Source organism: Agelaius phoeniceus, chromosome 2 (assembly GCF_051311805.1).
Source record: "Agelaius phoeniceus isolate bAgePho1 chromosome 2, bAgePho1.hap1, whole genome shotgun sequence".
Lineage (NCBI taxonomy): Eukaryota > Metazoa > Chordata > Aves > Passeriformes > Icteridae > Agelaius > Agelaius phoeniceus.
The window spans coordinates 61,107,908-61,123,953 of record NC_135266.1 but is presented as its reverse complement, the minus strand read 5'-3'; the positions used below and the strand labels follow the sequence as shown (position 1 = coordinate 61,123,953).

The 16,046-nt window shown below is 38.3% G+C and overlaps 1 protein-coding gene across 3 annotated transcripts in view; it reads right to left on the bottom strand.

Annotated features, from left to right (window-relative positions):
• DGKH (diacylglycerol kinase eta) overlaps positions 1-16,046 on the bottom strand; it is a 159,803-nt gene that overhangs the window by 54,036 nt on the left and 89,721 nt on the right. For 2 of the 3 annotated variants that reach the window (XM_077173659.1, XM_054654464.2), the window contains exons 5-6: positions 6,704-6,808; positions 6,264-6,396 (exon numbers count right to left, since the gene is read on the bottom strand). In XM_077173659.1, the coding sequence (XP_077029774.1) occupies positions 6,264-6,396; positions 6,704-6,808 (238 nt within the window). The remainder of the gene's footprint in view (positions 1-6,263; positions 6,397-6,703; positions 6,809-16,046) is intronic. The other variant, XM_077173660.1, reaches the window with a different exon arrangement.

Genomic DNA, 16,046 nt, shown 5'->3' with positions numbered 1-16,046 from the left:
CTTAAATTTGCAGGAAGTCATGGGAGACTGTTTTACAAAACTATTTTGAATCAGGAGCTCTGTTTCTTTGCTCAAAAGATGCATTTGGGGCACCATGCTGGGCCTATTTTTCTCAGAACATGAGAAAATGAAGGGTTTATGTGGAGATATTTTTATTCAGGATACTGGGGATTACAAAATTTTCCAAGAGCTTGTATCACATCAGGAAGAACCTTACTTTTTACTGCATTCTTTATTAAAAGTCTGCTAATTGGAATATCCAGCACAAGTGTGTAGTTAGGCAGACATTCTGACACCCTAACAACTATTTGAATTTTGTTCAACTCAATTAATATGCCTAGCTAATGACACCATATTAGACCAAACAGACTGACGCACCCAAACCATGGGTATTTCTTCTACTGGAAGTGCATGATGTAATTCTATTTAGAGTGCATTATATAAATTATTTTGGCAAAGACCATTAAAGGTTTATGAGAACTAGCCAGTAGATCAGAAGTAGTAGTCTCTTTTCAAACAAATATTTGACAGGAAATTATCAAGGCTTTGGCCCATCGCTTATCTACCATTAAAAAACATTAAGCCATGGTACAAAATGTCTTGTGAATAATAAATTTTCCATTTTAATTCCACTGATCCATTGCCAGATCAATTTAAAAAGTGAATTGAGACTATGTAAGCAACATCTGAGTATGAGAGCAATCCTCACTGTTCTGGGAGATGTGTGAAAGTAAGTGCTCAGCTCTCACTTTCTTACTTTCTAGAAAGAAAGAGAAGGAAAGAAAACAAAGAAGTTTCATTGCTTGTATAGTAACTCTCCCAGTCATTTCAAAAAGCAGCATTCATATAGTCATAGAAATATTTGGGTTGAAAGAGACATTTAAAGATCAGTTAGTTCCTGCTGTAGACTGTGACATCTTTTACTAGACCAGGTTGCTCAGAGCTCCATCCAGCCTGGCCTTGAACATTTCCAGGGATAGAGTGCTCATGACTTCTCTGGACAATCAGTGTCTCACCATCATCACAGTAAAGAATTTTTCCTACTATCTAATCTCAACCTACTCTCAGTTTGAAGCCATTTCCCCTTGTCCTGTCCCTACATGTCATTGTAGAAAGTCTCTCTCCATCTTTCTTGCAGGCTCCCTCCAGGTACTGGAAGGCTGCAATTACATCACTCTAAAGCCTTCATTTTTCCAGGCTGAACAATCCCAACTCTCTCAGCCTTTCCTCACTGGAGAGGTGCTCCAGCCCTCTGATCATCTCCACGGTACTCCTATGGACTCACTCAAATAGTTCAATGGTCCCCAACCTAAGAAAGGTATGGATTTGTTGGAGCAAGACCAACACAGACTCGAAGCATGCAAATACCCCATAACTGTCAACTAACAGGGTTGATTCACTTTTTCTAAACAGCTCAGCATCACATTGTGTGTTTGCCAACCTGAGCTGGTTCCAAACATCTAATTAAGCCAGCTCCCACAGAAGCACAGCAATAAAGGCTGTATTTTGAAGTGATGGACCATGAGCAGTTTTCACCATTTGCATGTTTCAGAGAAGGTATGCCACTGAATTCAGCTCCCTACTCATAAATGATAAGCACTTGCTGTGTCACACAGATCAAAATATAACAAATCAGGGATGAGGGGGAATAGAAAATTACAAATTACAAAGTAATAGAATGTTCAAACCCTACTGAGCTATGATTGAACTTGATCATAGGAATTCAGCTTCTTTCTCAACAAGGCAAGGACAAAATCAATCCCAGGCTCTGAAGAGCTGCAGCAAGCCACCCTATACATGGCAAGTGACAGGTTATGTTTGCTTTGTAAGTACTACAAATAACCTACCAACCAAATTTCAGATCAGACTCTTAAGGTCACACCCCCTGCAACCTCAGTATCATGAAAAACAATTTATGTTAGTCTAAACATTAAATATTACCAACAACAATAAACTTAAGACACAGATGCAACTTGCAAGCAAAGAAAGGAAAACTTTGAATCCAACCTTAATATTAGTTACCGCTATGACCTAACTTCTTTTGTCTCAGATTACACTGAATCCCATTCATGAATCAGTCTGATACCTGAAATCTTTTGGAAAATATGCAGACATATGGCTAGACATCAACTGCCAATATTTTGCCAATGAAAGCTAAAATACAAGAAAAGTTAAGTTACTCAGGAAGCTTAACATTGCAATATAGTTTCTGAATGCAGGTGTGCAGTTGTTGGTTGTACGACCACACACTTTTAGAGAACAGGACCTTCAGTCACTGCATGCAATGGATGGTTCTCAATAGGTATAGAGTTGTGCCATACTCTGCTTCATAATTTTCAACAGGTACTTGCCTTACTGACCGAAAGCTAATGTAATACTGCTTTTCAGCCATCAATATTAATTTCTTCCTGGCCTTTAAAAAAAAATTTAAAAAAATATAGTAATAATAATAATAACAATAAAAAGAAGAAGAAGAAGAAGAAGTTGTTGTTGTTGTGGTTGATGCTGCTGTTGTTGTGCCCAGTACTATTACTACTACTATTAACACCTTTTTTCAACATTGTATATCTTCAAAGCATCAGGGACTTCAGAACAGCTTCAACTGATTTTTGCAGTGATAGAAAACAGCATTTCCCTGATACAGGTTGCTGGTTATAAAGAATGCACAACTACTGATTTGATCAAAAATCTTATTTAAATGTTTTCTCCGGCATCACAGATCACATATATACATGTGATATGAAGTCACAGAACTGTTTTCTACTACTCCTTCATTCTTTAACAACAAACATCCCTTCCCTTTCTTGCCACTTCATTCACTATTCACTCTCCAGACTGTGCAGAAAATACAGCAAAAGTATCAGAGGCAATGACTGTGCAAGTAGTGCCCATACAATTCCCTGGGCAATGGGTAAGAACAACAGGGTTTTGTGGGTAAAACCCCACAATCATAATGGAAAGAGATAAAGTGCACAAAGTGCATTTGCAGAGGTAATTTAATCCCAGTATTTTCTTACTGATTGACTTCATCATCCTAAAGTGTTCTTACAACATTTTGTGATTCATCACAGAAGAATGCAGTTTAAGAGAGAGGTTTCTCCCACTTATTAGCTATACTTGATATTCAACAATCAAGATCCTGTCATGATAAACAAAATGCTACATGAAAAAATAAATTTCTGAGAACAATCATAAATGCAGTATTCCACTGGCAATGACTTAGATAGAAATGCAGTACTGATGCAGAGTAACTGAGGTTACAGAGCTCTGGAAGAGTTTCTGTAGATAATGCTATATCGTCCTTTAAGCTTCTTTGCCTAAACATTCCATATTGAAGCTAAACTCTGAGGAGTATAAAAACCAAAACCCTTTCTTGATTCAGCTGATTTGGAATAATTCCTAAAGCAAGGCATAGAGACCGTAATTACTGTGTCCTAGTAAAGACTGGATGAACATTGCAGAGATCAGTCCTTTAGCCAGAGCAACACAACACAGAGACAACATTGGAAAAGTAGATTATCTTTCGAGAAGACAAAAGAAAGAACCTGTTGGAAGAACAGCATTGCATCTCAAAGGAGAGTCTAATTAATTTTTTTAGAAGTCAATTGCTTGTTGAGCAGTAGCAAGAATGAAGCCTGGTTTTTTATAACTGACATCTTCAGATTGATAGACATATCCGTTCTTTGACTTCTAAAAAGGTGCAAGTTCACACTAGTCTTTTACCTAGCAAAGGTATTAACCTACCATCTTTTTCTACACTGGTTTCCACAAGTCTTAGAGCGTTTTTGGGGTGGCCTGCAACTAATTTGGCCAACCTTTGCTGCTGGGATGGAAAGTGAGCTGGAAGAAAAAGTCACCCATCACCTCCAAAAGAAATGCGGCTTGATTTGTGGTCAGACTTTAAAAAAAGCAGTTGTGCAGGAAAACAGCAATTTTAAGAGAATAAAATATTACAGGACAAATAAACTATCAAAAGCTGCAAGATATCACCAATGGGGTTTATTTTTATCTACAGTTAAGAATCAGACCCGAAAGACTCTAAGCTACTTTCAAGACAACTTGGTGTGCCAGTAACCCAACCCACTAACAGGAGGAAGAGCTCAATTATCTCTTGAAAGACCTCTCATGCTTTTCAATACAAGGCATAATAGAGTAGCCTGGGATCAATGACCACACAAATAATTGAATTTTGTACAGATATAAATGGATTCCCAGTATAAAGCAGTGCTGAAGGTTTGAAAAGCCAGGCATGAATATTTAAACAGGTTTTTTTAAATTATGTAATGGGGAAAAGCAGCACAGAACAAGTCTGGGGAATGTTAAGACTCCAAACTTTCCAGATTGTCCTCTCAAACTATAGACTGCTAATACAGGTAAGATACAGAAAAAAGTAGATGATTAAATGCATTAGAAGTGCACACAGCAGAAACAAGTATCAAACAAAAATACATTTTTAGATGAAGAAATTAAGAATGATGGGTTTTAACATGTGTACATAATTGCAGAGAAAGTATAAAGTATTGCAGTAAAAGACTCAAATGTCAAATGATTTAGATTAGATATATAACTAAAGATCTTATTTTATTTAAAAAAGAAGAAAATAGATATAAAATAGAAGCTAAGAAGTTAGAGGAGGTTAACTTATTAATAGACAAAAGAATATCACAGTATCTACATATAAAACATTCCAGATCATACTTGATTATGAAACTGTGGAACAGTGAAAGGAAATCCAAGTCACTTTCACAAGCTACTTTTAAAAACTGGCATCATAAATGTGGATAAATGTAGCATTAGTTTGTCATTAGTTATACAGAAAGGTGGCAAGCTCCAAATCTGGAAATTATGGGAACTTCTCTAATGTAAAGTTAATGCCAACACCCTGTATATTAAAAACATATTTAGATGCAAAATTAGACACTGAAAAAACATAAAATGGTGAACTACATACATTAACATTGACAATTTTCAATAAATGACCCTTTTAAAGTAGCTATAATATTAACTTAGGAATGGATAAATTCTTTATGAAAGTCATTCCTTTCCTTTGGCTGAGCAAACATAACTGTATTTCTACACAGAGGCAATACAACTGCATTTTAGTTAAGCACATGATACTTCCATCTGTCAATATCAGACATTGAGAATACCATAATTGCCTTTAAACTGTCCAAAGGACTTATTCACAGTGGAAAACATACACCAGAGAGGCTGGAAGTAACCATGATACTTCTAATTTCTACAAAACGCGTTTGTCCTGTTCCTTGGCAACTGCACCATTAGTTACATTAAAAGCATGGACAATTTAGGACAATGGGTTAATGTTTCCTTTGTAAGGTTTCCTTAATACATATTATTATCCTCAAGTATTATAACAGCATCAATAACAGAAATGCACTTGCTGTTGGGTTACATACATCCAAAGAAATCAAATTATGAATGGTGTAACTGTAACTCTTTTCTGGGTAGTCAGCTATTTTAGTAATTAAATATCTCTACATCTCATATATCTCATAGGGTCACACAGATGCTTTATTTTCTCCTGTCTCCTACACAAGCAGACTTGTTACACTTTTCCACAGAACTTGCAGGAATTAAAAAATAAGCTGTTTCAGGCATATTGTAATCATTTGTTAATTAAATATAATTTCTAGGTAAATGCTGAAGTTTTAGCCACACTTCCTTTTTCTTTGTGCTGGATTTCTCCTGTTGAACCATCAAATGCAGTCATCTACATCTCTACCCCCTCACAGCATGAGAGAATTTTTAAAGCAGTAAATCAGTGTGTACTGCAGGATCAGGCAGCAGCAACAGAGAAAACAAGAACTGGAGGGCAAAGGGTCATAACACTTTGTTCAGTGTTAAGAACGCTTTTAGACTTGGGGCAGAAAATACCATCACAATTTTTTTTTTCCCAGAGAAATGCTGATTCTGCAAACCAGTAAGAGTATTTGGTTCCACATTTTTGATGTGCAAATCAAATAAATCCTATCTTTTCTTGTGAATCCTCCACCCTGTACACTCCAGTTGCTGCAACAGAGAGAAGTGTTCTATTCTGAACACTGAAAAAGGCACCTGGAGCAACAGGAAGGTGAGGCAGATCATTAGCAGTCCCTCTACCTAGAAGAGGGTCACTCTCATGTAGAGTTTTCTCCCTTCAGGCTCTTTTGTTACTCATTTTCAGGATCATTACTCATGCTGAACTTGCAGCCATCTGTCTACACACATAGCATGATAACCAAGGGAAGCAATCATTATTTTACCTTCGCAAGACAGGCCGTGAGAAGTGACTCCAGAGAGGCTCTCTCTGCACACGTTACAGAAGGTGGGTCGGGCGTGGGAGCAGGCGTACCAGTTATGCATCCCTGAGAAATGTTCCACATTAAACTGTGCGGTCTAGTAAAGGAGAAGTTAAGACAAATTTGCAAGTACAGAACACAGCTACGGTGACTGACATTACGCACGGTTCCATATTATAGGGGACGACAGCGAAATGATCCCCAAAAGGATTTTCCAAAGGGTATTTAGCCTGCTCTCCCTCCAAAATTCTAAATCCAAGTGTGATAATAAGCTCTCATTTTGTGAAGTTCTTAAGGTGAAGCTTCACTCTGACATTAGATACGCTTTTCACACTACTCCAGTTCTGTATCCTGCTTGATCTGTTGAGCCAGAACAGGTTGCACCAAGAGGGATGTCAGCTTACCTCATAGTGTTCTCTGGACTGAACGGACTTCAGAGAGCTTATCCAGTCCTCCATTTCTTTTCTGTTCTCAGCACACAATATTAGCCTCCTAAATGGAGTGATTATCTGCAAAAGATAACACATCCTGATTAATCCAGATAGTAAATATCATGACAGGCTATGATATCTAAAGTACTCTTCCCCGTGAGATGATGCAAAAGGATGACACGCCCTACAAGGCAAGATCCTAAACACTTAAAGTTATTTTCTTTAATGCACTACTAGCAACAAAAGAGTTTGCTTTTCCTTGTACAGTTCCCAAGTTTCAAATCAGGCTTTGGTACAGGTCTCTGTGATCTACATTGATCATTACCCATTCTCAGCTCTTTGTCTATGCACTGAGTTTCAAATGCCCAAATGGCAGGCACTGAAATGCTAAAACAGCCATTCTGTAAATTACTATTTGACTAAGACTGCAATCCTATTTCATAACTGCATCATAGCAACTGCAAGGTCCATTCCAATTGCTAGAGACAAAAACATATCAAAATCAAATGCCTGGAAGTCTTAAACAACCACAAAAGCTGTCATCATATTTCACTATCTTGTATATTGACAATATATTTACACAAATTTATACACACAAAAATTTAAAACAGCACTTTTTATATCCAACTATATCAACTCAGTATAAGAACACATACAAATCTTTATAAAAAGGCACAAAGAAAAAAAGCAAACAGTTGAAATCATATCCTACTAGGACAATTGAATAAATTCCTGGAACAAGTTGATGCTGGGAATTTTTCAGAGTTGGATTCTGGAAATCTGAAAATACTGTACCAAGGAGGTTCAGAGTACAAGCTGCTCTCCCCTCTCCCTAAACAGTAGAAAAATTAATCAAAATAATAGGAAGGCAGCAGAAACTATCAGCTAACTCCCACTGAAATTATTTTGAGCACTGCATTAAAATAGACAAAGCAGTTACTTACATGGCAAAGAATTTAAAACAAGTACAAGAAAATAAGGAAAGTTATTTGTTTTGTTGTAGAAAGTCTGAAAAATAAAATTAAATTCTTTATCAGTATTATGCATTAATCTATTTCATAGTATGTACCACCAACACTTGCAAATTAAATAAAACAGAGAAGGAACCACAAAAAATGGGAATTCTGAGTATTCTTTTAAATGCTACAAGCTAGATATGACAACATTTGCACAATATCAGTAAGCATTTATCTGCAGCTGCAGTTACTTACCCAGTCCCTGCCGTAAATTGTCTCTAGCCTTGATTTGTCCTATCCACTCCTTCATTAAACTGAGCTGCACTTTAACATCTCTCAGAGGCGACGTAACTGAAGTGCAGCAGGCTGCAAGTCACATGGAGGGGAGGCAAAACCACTTTGGGCTTGCCTTTTTTTTTTTTTTTTTTTAATGTACTCACTTCACATGGAATGGAATAGTTTCTTTGTTTTCTGTTTCCTTCAATCTTGCTTAAGCTATTTAATAAGGTTTATTAGTAGGTCTCCATGGCTTTTCCTAAAGAACAGTTTATGCAAAGAGCAATGCTTCTCTCATTAGTTTGGAGCCAAACAGACGCTTTATTGCTTCAAAATGTTTTTCTAGGCCAGGTCATCCAATGAAGCCAAGAAAAGTCATTAAATCATAATATAACCCTGGCTCCAACAACAATCAGCATTCTGCTGAAATTTCCAGGTTTCAGTGGACACAGAAATCTTATTTGGGCAAATACAAGCCACAGATTATTTCCTATTATATGGCATGAGATTATAACACAGATTAAATAATGATAAATCCACCCAAGACTCAGCACATTATGTCCACCCTGCTGCCACAGTTATTACTGATTCTAGCCAGTAACCAGACATTGTGAAATGCCATCAAGCAACAACAGCTGCATTTATTGCTGAAAACCCCTGACTAATCTTGATCTTTTCAAATAATACTTAGATATATATTACTCCTATCTTCAATAGTACTGGTCACAGTCCACTGTGCATCCCTCCCCCCTTCCCCCACTCTGAAATTAAGGCCCTGGTTCAGTTGTTCACACCTAGTTACCCAGTGCCAATGAAGACACCCTTTGGTACCAAAGGCTTTGGCAGGGGAGGGGTAAGTATGATAGAGGACCAGAACAGTAGCTATAAATCACCGAGGTGGGACACCAAACGTCCTCTCAAAATGCCCTGCACAGCCATTTATTGGCAATCAAACCACATCACCAAACACTGCTAACCAATGCATGTAAACACATCAGAAATTCATATATTCCAGCTTCTTACTAAAATCAGAGTATAAAAAACTTAATGAAGTTCACAGCATTTCAGCAGTCTAACAGCTCAATAGGATACTCTCAATAGCATGAATATAGCATCAATTATTATTGCTACAAAAATGAAGTGGGAAGTTTACATATTTGTGGGAAGATGTACATATTTTTAAATACAATAAACTACATATTCTCTTTGATTTACATATCAAACAACAAACTTTAAGAAGGTAGATAGTAACATGAAAAAAGACAAAATGCACTATATGCAAGAAGTAACAACAGTGCTTGAAATTTTTCAAATAAAATAAAATAAAATAAAACAAAATAAAATAGGAACTAAGAAGCCCATTTAGCTTCTCATCTATTTCAGTCTACAAAATCATGGAGAAAATGTACTCTCATTATTTTTTAGATATTTCATGTAACATAGGAACTCAAGGAGTCAAGGAAACTGTTAGCAAGCAACAAGTGTTTTTCCCTAAATGCAAAGCATTCTTTAGACTTGAAAAGTATTTCTAAAGGATGCTAAGGAGACAAAAAATAAAAATGCCCAAAAAGGCATTTGAAAAATTCATCACAAATAAACGCATCATATACTATAAAGGACAATATCTGAAATCTTCAACTTATCAGGTCTTCAAAAGTCCAGCCATGAGTCAATGTTGGGAAGTGACTCAAGGGTAAGAATCACTGTATGTGCTCTGCTGTTTCTACTTCATTCTTTAGTATCTGCTACTATTATTATTATACTTTAATTCCACTTGGTTTTATGAGCTTTACACTAACTCAGTATAGCTTTTCTTGTTTATCCTAAATTGAGATTGACTTCCTAAACCTTCTTATTTGCATTTATACAGATGGCATGCTTTCTTCTGAATGCTTACACAATGCAATGATTAACTAAGTGGGATGTTTGAAGTTCATTCACTAAAAACAACTGAACCTGTATAAAGACATAATCAAAATTAAATGGACGTAACTGAGCTCAAAACAATTTTCCTGCTTTGTATATTTGAATTTAACTAGTAATTTTATCTCATTGCCTGTATTCATATTCAGAGTCCTGTATATTCTCTTCTACTGACCTAAGTCAGCACCTTTTCTTCAATTACATATTATCTTTTTGATCTTCACTGCTTCAAATATTACTATTTGTATATAGCTCTGAATATGTTGAACTCTCAACAGAAAGAAAGAGAGGAGGAAGGAAGGAAGGAAGGAAGGAAGGAAGGAAGGAAGGAAGGAAGGAAGGAAGGAAGGAAGGAAGGAAGGAAGGAAGGAAGGAAGGAAGGAAGGAAGGAAGGAAGGAAGGAAGGAAGGAAGGAAGGAAGGAAGGAAGGAAGGAAGGAAGGAAGGAAGGAAGGAAGGAAGGAAGGAAGGAAGGAAGGAAGGAAGGAAGGAAGGAAGGAAGGAAGGAAGGAAGGAAGGAAGGAAGGAAGGAAGGAAGGAAGGAAGGAAGGAAGGAAGGAAGGAAGGAAGGAAGGGAGGGAGGGAGGGAGGGAGGGAGGGAGGGAGGGAGGGAGGGAGGGAGGGAAAGAGCTCTATAACACAATGCAAAGGAAGTGTTACAGGAACCTCCGGGAGACCATTGAGGTAACATAAGAATAAGGTGCCAACAGTTCACCTGCTGACAAAGCAGGAGACAAATCACAAAAGATGAAGACAGTCAAAAGGTCTTAAAAAATAAATAAGATTACCTTCCTTTGAAACTTTTCACCATTGTCAAGTAGCCAAGAAGTCACTGCTGATTTTGGAAAAGACAATTACCAAGAGCAGATACTGCAGTATATTGGCAAGTAATAAAATAGAGGTAGTTGGAATAAAAAACACTTTTAATGCAGTAGGCATTGAGAAGAGTGAGCATATACAGTCTTAAAAGTTGAAGACAATCAACACAAACCCTAAAAAATCCCAGGAAATAAACAATGTCTGAATGGGAAGTAAAACTACCCATTACTGCAATAAAGTTCTTGTTCTGTTCAGAAAAGTAGGGGGATTTTTTTGAATGGGAAATGAGGGAGAGAAAAAGAGATCACTGTTCACTCTGCTGCTGCAGAAGTCTTGCCTTAAGTTGGGATTTTCACACAAACACTACCATAATTTGGCTTCTAAAAATATATACATACTCATATATATGTACATACACATCTTGAAATTACTTGGATGACATTTCTACAGTCAGGTTTGGGACCACTCCTACAACTTTTCTTTCAGACAACACTTATTAGCAACAAGCTTAACATCTTGAAAGGAAATAAAATTGTCATCAAATTCAGAGCAAATTTGAAAGTCCTTTCTTCTTTCAGTAGGCATAACCTAACCAGTAACATTGTACATGCCTTCAGCCCAGTGGGTTTAGACTTACAATCTATAAAATAAAATCACAGAGAGTTTAATTAAAGCCTATTGCCTAATTTTTATTCTATTTTTTTTACTATCAGCAATATATAAGAAAATAGAGTTCCCAAGGCTTGTTGGCTCCAGTTCTGGCTTCTTTTACTAATTCAAAATGAAGACACAGTGTTTGCTAATCAAGAGAACAGTGCTCTATACCTAAGTAGCTACAAAGCAGCTCCTGTAAAGCATTCTGCTTCCTGAAACATGATATTTGCATTAAGGCACCTTCTGCCACTCTGAACTATTATCAGACATTACACTAATAGCACTTTGTATGGCTGATCTTGAATTAAATTACTAATGTAGAAATGTCACATCGAATCTGAAAGGGGTGGGGAAATGGTTTTCCTGTTCTCTGGACAGATACTTTTAAAATCTCTTTTGGAAATAATGAAGAGAGGATGATACAGAGAAAGCACCCCAACTCTCTTCTTAGGGTCTAAATTCAATGCCTGGGGCAGGAGTGTAACATTAAATGCTTCCTAACTTCTCTGCTTACAGATGTTGGCGAGTCAGTACAGGCAAATACTAGGGCAACATGCTCTGCCTCTCTTGCTTTTCCATTCCACTTTTCTCCATTCCCCTGTTCTTGTGCAGGTGGGTCTGTATGAGTGTGGCAGGTGAAGGCACTTCTACCAATGGCAGAAGTTGACTGCTGGGGTCATTGATGCTCCCACACCTTCCAGAACTTGTCTGCAAAAATCACAGTGATAACAGTTGGACATCTTTCTAGAGTATTCATAATTTCTTGGTTTCTGGATACTAAATTAATTATAACAGTACTGTCACTGTCACAGGTGTAGTTAGTTGGTGCTTTATGGTGAATTGTCACTGTTATTTTTCAAGCCAGGCAAAAGTATAAATTACAAAGACAGGGGAGGAGTTAAAAGCAAGGTGGGTAATAAATGGTTATTACATTTGCCTGACTACAATACAGAATTTATAATCAGAACAATTATCTCTGTCTTCTCCACTAAAATGTTGCTTCCCTCTTTTTCCTGGCCTTCTCCTATTCCACTGTTCCCAAGCTCACAAATATTGATGTAATGTATGGTTTTGGCTCCCACAGTAAAAAATCTTAGGAGTAAAAAGAAAAGGCTTAGTCCCACACAGCATGTCTTACACCAACACAACACCAGAACAAGCAAGCTTAGCTAAAAGACAGGACAAAAATGGTTACATCATTGAAAAAAGGGACTTCATTCTGCAATAGAATCCAGCCTGGGTAACTTAGGTGGCTTATCTTAGACCACACTGAGCAAAAATGAAGGAGCATCACCCAGAATACAATCAGGCACATGGACAAGAAAGCAGTTGGGAATAGTCAGCATGGATTCATTCACCAAGGGGAAGTCATGTTTTTGTAACCTGTGATGAAACAGCTGGCCTGGTAGATAAGGAGACAAAGGTGGATATTGTTCACCTTGCCTTCAGTAAAGCTTTCAGCACTATCCCCTAAGACCCTCCTAGAGAAGCTGATGAAGGATAGGCTGGATGAGCAGACTGAGGTGCGTTGAAAACTGGCTGCATGGCCAGGCCCAAAGGGTGGTGATCAGTAGCACAGAGTATGGCTGGAGGGAGGCCAATAATTAGCAGTGTACCTCACGGGACAATACTGGGTCCAGGCCTGTTTAACATCTTCATTAATGATCTGGATGATGTGGTAGACTGTATCCTCTGCAGGTTTACTGATGACAGAACACTGGGAAGGAGTAGCTGATACACCCAAGGGTCACACTGCCATCCAGAGGGACTTCAACAGGCTAGAGAAATGAGCTGGCAGTAACTCATTAGGTTCAATGAGATGTCCCAAGTCCTGCACCTGGGAAGGAACAACCCCAGGCATCAATGTACCCTGGGGGCCACCCAGCTGGAAAGCAACTTGGCAGAAAAGGACCTAGAGTACTCTTGCACAACAAACGGAGCATAAAGCAGTTACATGCCCTTGCTGCAAAATAGGCCAGGGGTATGCTAAGATGCTGGTCCAGGGAGTGAACCTGCCCCTCTCCTCAGCCCTGGTGAGGCCTCACCTGGAGCACTGTGTCCAGTTCTGGGCTGCTCAGTGCAAGAGAGACATGGACATACTGCAGACATTCCAGTGAAGGGGCTGGAGCGTGGGATATGTGAGGAGAGCCTGGGGGACCTACAAATGTTTGGCCTGGAGAAGGTTCAGAGGCATCTTATATATGTAAATCCCTGAAAGGAAGATGCAAAGAGGACACAGCTAGGCTCTTTCCAGTGGTGCCCAGTGAAAAGATAGGGGTTATAGGCACAAACTGAGACATGAGAGGCTCTCTGTGAATATCAGGAAACAATGTTTTACAGTGAGGGTGACTGAGCACTGGTTGCTCAAGGTAGTTGTGAAGTCTCGACCCTTGGAGATACTAAAAAGCCACCTAGACACAGCCCGGACTAGGTAGCCCTGCTCCAGCAAAGGGGGTGGACCAGATGGCCTTCAGAGGCCACTTCCAACCCACAAGTCACTCCATGATTCTGTGAAAACAGAATCCAGGTAAATCAAGACATCCAGTTATGTGTCCAGCCATGAACTGCAAAAGTATCCAGCAAAGATCACTTTGTCAGAAATCCAGTTCCCCAAATCAACCTCATGTATTCAACTTCAACCAACTGCTAACAGAAGAACTTTTTCCTGCAGAAGTATAACTTTATAAAGAGACAGTTACAAGAAGTAGAGTAGGAAAGTTCCATGGATTTGGAATTAGAAATTTATTTTAAATCAGCATTTAAATACAGCAAAACCAATAAACCATTCTTGTAAATGTAAACTGGAAACTTCTATATATAGTTAGTTCAAGGCCTGCATGTTTCTTTAAAGTCCTTACATAAAGATTTGTTCAGCAGATTAGTTGCACACTGCTGTGCCCTTAGCTTTGGTTTCACCAGCTCACTACACATCTATGAGATGGGATGGCTTCTCAGCTTTAGGGAAAACATGTAGTTATATATTTAATGGCACTAGGTGCAAATTTATATAAAATAAACCAGCAAAGGACTATTTTTTTCCTGGCTGTAATAACAGATTCCTGTTTAAACATCGTTCAGCTGCCTAAAGCCAGGGATCCTTGTTCACAAGAAACAGGACATTTTTTCAAAGTTTACACCAGTGACTTAATTTATAAAATTATCTGGTAAACAGGAACTGCAGTGAGGGATACTTTCTGAGGTTTATCCAGGTATTTTAACCACTTTTAAAGAATGAATAGAAAGAAACATCAGAGAATAGGTTATGTGTAAAAGTGCAGGAAGAATGAAATCTGGCTTAATTCTTCACACATCCCAAATGCTTCACCAGTAAAAAAGGGAAATAGGGAAATTTTCTGCAAGCTATTTTTGAAAAATTTCTGTCAAGAATGAAACGTTTGGAAAACAGGCTCCAGGCAAATGCAACTTAAATCAAAATGTACAATACAGACCAGAATGTTCACATTTTTAAGTATCTCCTTTTTTCTCTCTGAAAAGTGTTCAGCTTCCTTGTAACAGATCAATCTCAAGCAACTCATCTATGGACTTTTAGCATCACAGCTGAAATGCTTTATTGCTTTTTCATAATGAAACTTAAAGCTTCAACATCTCCAGACACTCTAGGGAAAAGGACAGTGCATCAAGTCGGAGATAAGGAGCTTAGAACTTGAAAGAGCTCTCAGCTTCATTACATTTTTTTGTCACTGTCAGAGGATGGGAGGGGAGGGGGAGTGGAAATGAGCAAGTACTAAATGGAAGAAAAAACCCTAAATGCATCACAAGTGCACACTAATGGCTTTTGTCTAATTTTTCTTTTCCTAAGCATATTAATTTGCTATTTCAGTTTTTGTCTTACTTCTAAACTGCCTGAATATAGAAAAGAAAAATCCCAACCCTGAGTAGAAAATTGAACAAAATGGAATCCAAAGCACTTCCCCTCTCTTTCTGTGGTTTGGGTGTTGCTCAGGCTGGGAACATCAAAAAGCCTTCATCACTTAGAAGATAATCACCATCTGTATGAAACAGCAGATAGTTCACAACCAGGGAAAAGCTAAATCCATTCCAAGAGTCAGCTACTGGCACAAAGCTGAGTCATGCTGGTGAAGCCAGCAGAGGAACTTGAGCCTTTTCCAGCCATGTTCCACCTCCTGGAGACAAGAAGAGGCCCCAGCACCTTTGCAGATGTCACTGCAGGACCTGTCAGCCCTGCTCTACACTACCCACAGGGCATGGGGAACATCTGGATATGCCATTACCCCCTCTACACACAGTGCCATGCACTGACCCCTCTGATAATCCCAGGGGAAAAATTTAAAATACAGTACCTCTGAGACTAGGATTCAGCTCACCAGAGGACAGTACTTAAAGCAGAGTTCTGCAAATGGGTTTGAACTCCCAGCATTATCAGTATACACTGCTAACATCAACACACAACTGGAATGCACAGGAAATTTCAAAACATACCCAAATCCAGGAGATTATTGCTGATCTAAAGGATAAAAACCAGAAACATGTTTCCAAACACAAATCCATTCCTTGCATGTCCCTGTGGTTTATTAAAGGGAGAAGTCAAGCAAGAGTGTCTCCCTTCAAGGGAACATCAACACAGACTATATATAGACATTTACTCAAAATAGATTTTTACAAAGAAAAAAAGAATACAGACAGCTGTGCTTCAGCATATTCTTACAG